The 10,995-nt window shown below is 37.3% G+C and overlaps 1 protein-coding gene across 1 annotated transcript; it reads right to left on the bottom strand.

Moving 5' to 3' along the window:
• Positions 1-2,652: 2,652 nt before the first annotated feature.
• On the bottom strand, positions 2,653-10,640 carry CHST7 (carbohydrate sulfotransferase 7). The gene has a single exon (XM_053707737.1). The coding sequence runs from the start codon at positions 10,115-10,117 to the stop codon at positions 8,858-8,860; it is 1,260 nt and encodes a 419-aa protein (XP_053563712.1). The 5' UTR covers positions 10,118-10,640; the 3' UTR covers positions 2,653-8,857.
• Between the last annotated feature and the right edge of the window lie 355 nt (positions 10,641-10,995).

Here is a 10,995-nt window from a genome sequence, read left to right as displayed (position 1 = left end):
CCCTTTTTTTTTTCCAGCCCTTTTTCCTTGTGATTGTCTGCCCCACCTGGAGATGCACGCCACAAAAGGCCAGCTGAGATGTGGAGTCGAACATGGTTATAATTTTTTTCCAACAGTTGAGGATTGAAACTCCTCTGCGGTTGAGTCCATATCTAAAATCATCATAATACTTCAAATATGACAAATAGGCCCAGCTTATATATATCTACTGTGACCCCTGATCAGTGGTTCATATCTGCTCTCCTTGGTCTGTGCTTGATGGCTTGAGGTCTCTCCCCCTTCTCTATGCTTTCCCTATCCTTCTGCACTCACTTCCCCCCCCCTCCCTCTCTCCCTTTCTCCCCTTTCTACCTTTAATACCCCCCTCCATTTTTTGCTTTCTCTTTCTTAGAGGTTCTCTACCTCACTCGGAGACATGTGTCGCGAATGGCCTTTTAGGTTGTTCAGACTAATAAGGTGAAGGATCTCATTCAGTTGGTTGGTCGACGTTACTATGCTACCGTGTTCACATTTGCAATATGGTGTTGCACCAATCAAAACAGTCAGGTGTTGTTAAAACTGCTTGTTCATTCTGTTTCCCTTCATATCCTGGAGAAATATGTTATATACCTGATATTACTTACAACTGTTCATGGAGATACTTTTATTATGACTTCTGTTACATCTGTATGTACAAAGTGAGTTGATTACTCTATATTTGTCATTGTCAAGCTTACTTTAATATGAAAATAAAATAAATATTATTAAAAAAAAAAAAAAAGGTGCATTACCCTCACCATACCTTAGTGCAAAAATTAAAATGCATATTTTACCATTACTATGATTATTAAGCCTACTACTTTCCTTGAAATGCTTACTCCTATTAAACAACTATAACAGAATGCAACATGCATTTCCATTTTAATTCAACCACCTTTTAACTTAAAACATGTTGAGATACATTCGTATTTCAAAAAGTACTTGATGGTTACGATAATTTTTATCTTTTTTTATCATGGTTTCAAGTGTCACCTGCATCGTGTTAGGCATGCATGAAGGTGATCTATTTTGAGCGAGTGTGCATGACACAGGCGCATATGGATATTAACTGGCTGGGGCTGTAGCAAGCAAAAGGGAGAGAGCCTTGCATGCTATATACATACATACAAAGTATAAACAGGCTCTCTTACCGTGTTAAAGATAAAATCATCAAAGCTTTATTGGAATAATGTTAAAACCACCAACATAAAAAAAAAGTTGCTTCTAGCACTACCCAACAGATCTCAGCCCCGTGATATTGGAATTAGTTGCCTTAATCTCTAACCATTTTCATGTGACATAAATGTCACAGGCCAATAACTGGAGGCAGTTACAAAAGTGGAGGAGAGACCCTGAACACAGCGTGTGGGCGAATGGTTAATGCTGAGAACTCATAAACTGGCAGAATAATAAAGGAACACTTGAGGCAGTAAATCAGCCTATCACTGTTTGTTGTTTCCAACCATACAATATAAAACTAGTAGCGTCATTGCATATTATTGAATGCATTAAATGCATTGACACTATATACATATACACATTATGTCCTTGTCCTTCCTTAGACAAATGTGCAGTAAAATACAGCTGGATAAAAGGGGAAGATTGTGGATAAACCACTACATACAGAAAAACATAGTTCATCTTTCTGTCTGACATTTAGAAGTAGTGAACATTATAATCTTGTGCTCTGCTTCAGCCGGCTGATGTCATAAGTGATGTTACAGCAACCTAAAGTACATGCCTGCAAGTTAAAGGGACATTGTACACTAGATTTTTCTTTGCATAAATGTTATGTAGATGATCCATTTATAAAGCCCATCTCGTAGTGTTTTTGTAAAAATGTATAGTTTTGCTTATTTTTAAATAACATTGTGCTGATTTTCAGACTCCTAACCAAGCCCCAAAGTTTTAGCTGTATAGACACTTTAGATTGCTTCTGTTTGTATAATAGTTCAATTCATATGCAGGGGAGGGTCAGCTCTCAGCCCCTTTCAGTGGGCATTCCAGCCTAACCTCAACATCAACAGTGCAAAATTGGGAGCTTCAAAGTAAGCTTTGAAAAGGTTTTATACTGTATGTTTATATCAGTATATGTGCATATTATTCTTTATAGTAGTGTATATTACATGCAGTTAAATGAAAATTGGTGTATACTGTCCCTTTAACTCCAATGTAAACGACTTTGAAATGGACAAGATTTATTTCTTACAAAAAGTACACACCCCAATAATCTAGACCTGCAAAATACAAAAGCTAAGGTAGTTCTGCCTTTTACAGACTAATAAAGCTTCACAAAGCATTAATGGGAAGCTGTATTGTGAATTTGTTGCCAATGACTAGTTATACCAGCTGCAGAGTATTAAATGTAAGGGTCATTGCTCAATTTAAGTTTATTTGAATTGGAAATATCAGCCATGTTACTGAAATGATGACCCATCGTTCTTGCGAAACATGAGATCTTATATATATATATATATATATATATATATATATATATATATATATATATATATATATATATATACACATACATATATATATATACAAAGGGCCAAATACCAAGACACTGAACTTTTCATTATAGGTGGTGGTTTCAATTAACAATACCAGCAAATACAAAAATAAACACTAAAGTTCCATTTCAAATACATTTAATAATCTGTAGCTTGTTAAAAAAGTAATTGGAAACACATTAAAGTGACAGTAAACACTCTAATTTCAAGATTTTTTTTCCCCCCCAGCCTTTCAATAAACATAATGGGTGAGTTTGAAAAGTGTTCTTGTTTGCTGCAATTATTTTTCAGGAGACAAACTCCACCAACCATTTGCCTTATTCAGAGAAGCCAATCAGTATTTGCTACTCAAGTAGATGCAGCTAGCTACAGTCGCCATGATTACAAACTCTGCATTATTTCTGCAGTCCTCATCTAATCATCTATACCACAGGTTTTCAAACCTGTCCACATTTTCTCATATCTGAACCGGAGCACAGCTGCTTAGTAAACATGGTTATTTTACCTGCTCTCATCCAAGGTAATCCTGAAAACCTTGCCCTTTGGGGAGACCTAAGGATATGTTTGAAAACCAGTGATCTATACTGAAGCCAAATAGGGACAGATATGAACCATGATTAGACATGTGAAGCCTTTTGTGTAAACTATCAGTTCTTAGAATAGGAAAACAATTTTCTGTCTAAAATTAGATAAAAAGGGGGCTAAAATAAATACATTACATTGAAAAGTATTTTTTCCCCTTAACACAAATATTTTAGATTACAATTAAGTGCTTGCTTACTTTAAGTAGAGCTATAATAACACTTCATTTAGTTGAACTAATTAACATCTCAAAAGAATCAGATTCTGCAAACATACATTTAAATAATTGAAATGCATAACATTCAACACAAAATGGAATGTCCCATAATTGGATTAAGCGTAGAGAAAAAAACAACAAAAAAACAAATGTACATTATTTGGCATTCTCTCATGAAAATTCCAGCTGCCCCAGAGAGACTGTATTGCATTCTGCATGAATGAAGATCTGACCCTGTAACATTAAATAAAAGGTTCAGTTTTATAAAGGAAGAGTTTTATATATGTCCCTAACTGGTCATAAACAAAGAAACAAACAATTTGCAAGACTTTCCATGAAATGTATCACTGAACTACAAATAAAAAAAAATCCTAACAAAATGAGTTTTAAATGCTTTAAAAATATTTAATCTCTAGATCTTTTGGAAGGGAAAGCTTAATTGCTGGCTCACATTATGCATACATGAAAAGACCGCAGCATCCCTTTAATAGTTCAATTTAAATGGGATTCACTGAAAAGTTTTAAAGGGACAGTCAAGTACCAAAAAAACTCAAGATTCAAATAGGGCATGTCATTTTAAACAACTTTCCAATTTACTTTTATCACCAATTTTGCTTTGTTCTCTTGGTATTCTTAGTTGACAGCTAAACCCAGGATATGAGGTTCATATTCTAATTTCTTAGCCCTTGAAGGCCGCCTCTAATCTAAATGCATTTTTAACAGTTTTTTACCACTAGAGGGCTATAGTTCATGTACAGTATTTAATATAGATAACATTGAGCTCATGCACATGAATTTAACGAGGAGTGAGCACTGATTGGCTAAAATGCAAGTCTATCAAAGGAAATAAAAATAAGCGGGCAGTCTGCAGAGGCTTAGATATAAGGTAGTTACAGAGGTAAAACGTGTATTATTATAACTGTTGGTTATGCAAAACTGGGGAATGGGTAATTAAGGGATTATCTATGTCTTAAAACAACAAAAAATCTGGTGTTAACTGTCCCTTTAAGATTTTGTGCAAAACTGTAAAGTATTTGACTCATTTGAATTGTGTTAAGTTTTACATTAACTTGGATTGTTTCCAACTTTGAAACAGATGGATATTTCCCTACATTGTTTACTTCCAAAGTCTAAGCATTTGAAAATTTGATGAATATTTGTACAAGTATTAACATCCAAATTATAAAAAAGCTCAGTACTGTGCAGCGCAACTGGTTTTGTTCCATTGTGCTGACAATTAAAAAAAAAAAATTATGTTTAAATGCAATAAAATGTATTTATATTATTTATACCATTGGTAAGTATATGTAGAATATCTTCATTCTAAAGATGATTTCCTTTGCTTCCTGTTTATGTAGGAAATGTGCAATTACACTTGATAGCAATCTGTTTCAGATGTCATATGAACAAGTGATTCTTACCCAGACTTGTACACTCTAGAAACTCCCCACACAAGCAGGCTACATCTGGCTGAAAAAAAGCATCTGTACCAATAAATATATGTACATTGTAATCTAATTTTAGAGACAGCAGAGGGTACCTTATTTAGAGACAAAATCTTCTTAAAACGGATTGTTTTGTATCCTCCAATACTAAAAGAACAAGTGTACTGTAAAACTTTATTCCTAGTGATATCTTACCTGCTGGAGTGTAATAAATGGTTTAAAAATCCTTAACATTTATTTTGCAATTGAAAATAGCCGATTTTCTTGTTGAAGCCATCCCTTATACTGAATATACTAATACTGCTATATTCTCTGTATAAATACTTGGTAAACAGGGGACAGCAGCATAAATTAACCTCCCAATGGGTATGGGAGAGATTTTATCTGAAACTGGTTATGCTCATTGTACCCCCCAGACACAATTAACGTTTCAAGGTACTTAGGCTGTCTTTAAGGGGTTAAAGGGACACTGTACTGTAAAAGTGGGTTCCCCTTAATGTGCTTCCAATTACTTGTTACACAAACTGCTGAGTACGTATGTACAATTGTCAAAAGGTTTATTTTAGTATATGAAATAACTGATTTTGCTAACTGAAAACACAACCTACTAGCTGAATGTGAAAAGAAAAAAAAAAATAATGAGCTAACTTTGTTTCTCTCTAACCAAATGTCTATGTATGTATGTATATATATATTACACACACATTGTATTACCGTACCTCTTTCTCCCATCCCCACTGAAAGGATTATTACAGCTAATGCCTGATGTTTACATAGTTTTCTTTAGAGAATGCATTCATTATGTGTTGCTTTCAGAGCAAAAGTGACAATTATAAATCACAAAATAAAGGTAAATGGGCTATAATGTGACCATTCAGGGCTCATTTAAGGGGAGAAAACACGAAAAAACAATGTTGCTTTAAGGGCCATAGTATTAACTATATTGACTTCAAATCTGCCTATGCTGAATGACAAATTATCAATGTATTAATATAAATTTTAACTTTTAGAAGTTTTTATAGGGCAAATCATTTTCTGGAAAGGCATTGAAGGAGTTAATAACCGGACATGAGAGAGACGAAAGAAGAAGTTAAATTGTTATACAGCAAGAAGCAGATTCTACATAGGTAAAGATAATTTTGCAACATATTGACAGTTTTACTACCATTTTCAAAACAAGATAAATTCTTGTTAACAAAACTATTTTCTCTGTGTAGCTCATTTTTTTTGAATGATTAGTCGTTAAGTGAAAGTCTCACATCATGATGTTTTAAACTATGTCCTTAAATTTACATGTTTTAGCTAAGCATGCTGTACTACACATGGGGGGGGGGGTTTAAGAAGTCAAATGGATGTTACTACTTATTAAAATGTTAAATTATGCTGGAAAATTAAACTGTTTGCAGTATACAGGTGGCCCTTGGTTTACAACGGTTCAATTTGCACCGTTTCAGAACAACAACTTTTTTTCCCCAGTAATGTGACTGCTATTGAAAAGCATTGAGAAGCAGTGCATTGATTAAAACAGCCAGTAGATGGAGCTGTCCGCTTGTGTTGCAGCAAAGATATGCAAGCCAAACAAGCTGAAATTAATCAGTTTAACCAGACCTGAGCTATTGAGCAGCTTGCAAAGGAATAAGATCTTCCTGTCTATAAATCAGTCCCGATTGTTATGCATATAAAGAACTGTTTGCAGAAAAATGCAAGTAAAGTCTGTGCTGTGTGATTATTTTATTAGGTTTATAATGCTGTTTAGCATTTAATGTATTTTTTTTCAAAGCTTTCAAAATTGGCATAAGTAACACCTAATACATTATTTTTAGAGGGGCCTGGAACCTAACTCCCTCACTTCCCATTGACTTACATTATAAACTGGGTTTCAATTTACAACGGTTTTGATTTACAACCATTCCTTCTGGATCCTAACCCCAGCGTAAACTGAGGGCTACCTGTACTTTAAATTTGCCCTCTTCTCCTGTAATTTAACTCTGAAAATGATGCCCCCCCCCCATTTACTTTTTTTCTTTAAAAGGGAGAGGAGACCCAAAATGTTTATTTTGTGATTCAGATACAGCATGCTATTTTTTTTTTTTTTAAACTTAGTAAATTATAAAAATGTTATTTCTTCTTTTGGTATCATTTGATGAAAAGCAGAAATGTAAGCTCAGGAGCGTGCACTTGGCTTCAGCACTATATGGCATCAGTTTTGCAAGAGTGTTATATATTTGCACAACCGCTAGGTCACAGCACTTTTGCCTGCCATATAGTCCGCCAAACAGACAGTGCGTTCTACTTTCCTATCATCATCAATTTATTAATAACGCACCAACATATTACAGTGCTGTAACATTAAAACCACAATGTTTTGTTCATGATTTATAAAGAGAATACAAACCCAAACAACATTCAAATAAACCTCCCCCCCATTTCTGGTCCAACACACTTCAGAACCATAATCCTACATTATACACAGTGATTGATCAGTATAGTAGTTAATTGTTATGTCCCTAATTGGCTACAGCAGAGACAGTGCTTTCAAATGCTATGTCACTATACTCCAAAAATAAATAAAATTAGATATGTCTTTTTAAAGACAAGTATGACACATATCTTGGAAAATGTATAAATGTGTTTAAACAAATCCACCTTTTGTCCATAAGAAATATGAAAGCAGCAATACGCTTCTATTTTTATCTATTTTGGTAATAACACAATTAAACGACAACTTTAATAACACATTCTTTAGTTTGTAGCTTCAAATCTGATGATTGTTATAATTGTGCCTATCACAAAAGTCATACCAATGTAATCTTCATATCTTTAGCACATAACAGATAACAATAGTTTATATCAATCTGTGAATCCTCAGCACCTGCTAATACTCCAGGAGTATGGAAATGTTATGCATGATAAATGGTTTGGAAAAAAAAAATATATATGGAACAGAGTACTTTCTTGTACCTTTGTAACAAGCTGTAACTTATTTTGCTGCAACGGGCAGTTTTCCTTCCTTCTAATAAATGTCAGAGTGAAATAGGGCAGAATCTATCATTTTCATGAGTAACCAATTTTCTTTCAATAACATGCACTGGTTTTCAAAACCTGTCCTTGGGCCTCCCCAACGGTCCAGGTTTTCATGATTACTTTGGATGAGAGCCGGTAAAATAACCATGTTTAGTAATCAGCTGAATATTTAACCTGTGCTCCAGTTCAGATAACCACAAAATGTGGCCTGTTATGAGACCTGAAGACAGGTTTGAAAAACAGTGATCTAACACAAACATGTGAGATCACAAATTAAATATTAATGCCAAAAAACAGAACAGTTTTCTATTAACCAAGGTTGTAACTAATCAATTGTAAACAAAATCAGTAATCTAAGTGTTGTAAAATAAACATAACATTACTTTTTATTGTAATAAATAACATTCAGAATGCTGTTATATTGATAAATAACTTCTTATTCTCAAACTAGAGCATTTTATTACAATAGATTAAAAAGGGAATATAAGCATTTTAAAAACCTTTGGATATTTTCAGAGATTACCTGTCATAGCCCCAACTTTTTTGGACCCCAAAGATGGTCAAGTACACAGCAAAACAGAACAAAGGTACTTTGCCATTTTTAGAAAACTTTCACTTTTACATTTTTTCATCAGATACCATTAAAAGAGAAGTGATCTTGTTTTAGGATAGCTGGTCCATTTAAATAAAGAATGTATTTATTAATTGCATTAGAATGTCCACTTTGTTTATTCTGCAGTTTTACAATAGTGTGCATTTATAATGCGCTTAACACCTGCAAAGGGGTTAAATTAACCCATCATCTCCAATGATCCATTTAAGAGCAGCAATGTTTCCTACTCAATGTTTCCAAGCTGGACTTTAGCTATGTATTTAACCCCTTTCCCTATAGGGCTGTTTTAGATATTTTTACCTTATAGCACTGTCCACAGTACTGCATCTAAAATTGAATGCACTCCATGTCAGTTACACCACTAAAAAGCGTTTAAATGTCTCCTGCAGTTCAGTACTACAAGGAAAGACTAGGTAATGCATATAATGCACAGCGTCTGTTTTCACTAGCCCCAACCCAGGGTATCAGGTTTGTATCCCAGCACGGTCATAGCCTCTCCGCAAGCTTCCTCCACCTTGTGGACCTGTTCCCTACTCAGTCTCTCCCTCCAGGCTGCCAAAGCCTCACGTGCGTCCCTCGCAGACACCTCAAAGGGCCGCTCAGAGGAGTACCCGGAACCGCGCGTCATGTTCATTACAAACTCCTCTAGCTCAACTTTAGCTGAAAGCCCGGAAAAACGTAACAAGCGTCTAAGTTCCTCCTGTGGTCGCAGTACAATGTCCTCGTAGCGGAGCCTCAGGTATCGTTGGTTCAGCCAGGGCGGAGTATTTCCGCGGCGGAGCAACAACAGGTCCCGTAGCCAGGCCTGGCATATGATCTCCATAGCACCACTAAGCAAGTAATCAGTTCCTCCGCGGTGTAGCTGCTTCTGTTGTATGGCCCGGGCGGCAGAGTCCCCTCCCCGTGCGCGGCTCCGCAGGACCTGTAGGCTCTCTCGCAGTAGCGAGCGCTTAGAGCGCAGTCTCGAATTGTGCACTGCGCGCGGGTCCCGGAAAAGTTGCACAATATGCAAGTTGAGCGCTGGATCTTGAAGCAGCGGCCTCAGCACAGACATATCAAGCAGCCGCACGTCCTTTATAACCATGACCGGATAGCGCCTGCACTCCTTCTCCAACTCCCACAACGGGCGGCCCGGGCAGCGTTTTTCACAGTCCCCTGACTCAACTAGGCCGACTCGCTCGCGTGGTTTCCCGGCAGAACATAGCGGGGCGCTGCACATCACCTTGTTGCTCCGGCTGCCAAACACCCCAGCAGTGCTGAGGTTACTAGCTGCGTACAGGCGTAGGACAGAGAAGTCGCAACGGAATAGCGAGGCAAGTAGGTCCCGCAGCGCCCCCTGCAGGCTTTCTGCATCCCCCGGGTATAACGACTGCCACATGTGCCAGGCAGGCTCGTACAGATAGAAGACCTGCGGATGCTGATTGAAGATCTCCCCAATGAAAGACGAACCGGTTCGCCAGGTAGCGTGCAGATAAATATGTGTGCGGGGCGGCGGGGAGCCAACTACCTCCGGGAGGACCGGGTCCTGCTCCCACAACGAAGTCTCTAGATTGGGACATGGTCGCAGGGGAATTCTCTCCTCTCTGTCCCCTCTTGAGCTTCCGCCGCCGCCTTCTTGCATTAACAGAGAGAAGAGCAGAAGCAGCAAGAGCGCCGCGTACACCAGTAGCAACCACCACAGTTTCTTTGCTTTTCGTTTTTTCATGGTGCTCCAGTTATTTACCTCAGCCAGTGCCTCATGCCTGTGTTTATCGTCGTTATATCCAGTCAGTGTGCAGTTCTCGGGCACCCAGTAGCTGTAAGTAGTGGCCACAAGCGTTGCTTCTTTTTTACTTTTTCAAATCCCCTGCTCCTCATGTGAAGTAGTTACAAGTGCAGAGCCCCATGTGATTGCTGGATTCCTGGTTACCAGAGTCAGCGTAGGTCAATTTGGCACATCGGGCAGTTTGACGCTTTACATTTTCAGTCTGCACTGCCGAAGTCTCCAGCTGCAGAAGTCAATACACAATCATCCTACTGAACCAGAGTCCAGCTGTCCTTCCATTGCACATTCATGGTGCCATTTACTGTGTACAGACGTATTGCTCACGCTTTATAAATCATCATTCCAGACTAAAGTCCTCATCTGTAGTAAATAAAGCACAAAGCTGTTGCACCTCAGATAGCTCCAAACAGAAACTCTAATAAGCACAGAGTGCGCTCCGCGGTTCATGTTGTGTTTATCTTCGCTTACTCGTCCCACTTCTGTATAACAAGCCCAGGGGGTGCGGCCAGAACAAGGCGTCTCCGATGTATTTATTTTGTTGTCTAGTCACATTTCTCAACTATCTTACACTTGAGGAGAAACTTACATTTTTATTGCAACCGAAATGTTCACACTGAATATATTTGTGACCACAATCATATTTGGTAAATGAGTAAACATTTTTACTATTCATATTGATATGCATGAAAGGGCTTTAAATGGACGTTCCAGTCAAAATATAAATGTGCATAGATTTATTGCATGTTTGAATAGAAACATTTTCTATATGCATGTATTGGCAAAAATGCTTCTATAAGAGATATCACTGTTTTAGTGTG

The sequence above is a fragment of the Bombina bombina genome, chromosome 3 (assembly GCF_027579735.1).
Source record: "Bombina bombina isolate aBomBom1 chromosome 3, aBomBom1.pri, whole genome shotgun sequence".
NCBI lineage: Eukaryota > Metazoa > Chordata > Amphibia > Anura > Bombinatoridae > Bombina > Bombina bombina.
Note: the sequence above shows the minus strand (reverse complement) of the source record. Positions and strands in the feature narration are given on the sequence as shown.

Excerpts from the sequence above, each read along its gene's own strand:
- CHST7 (XM_053707737.1), bottom strand. The coding sequence starts at position 10,117 with ATGAAAAAACGAAAAGCAAAGAAACTGTGGTGGTTGCTACTGGTGTAC.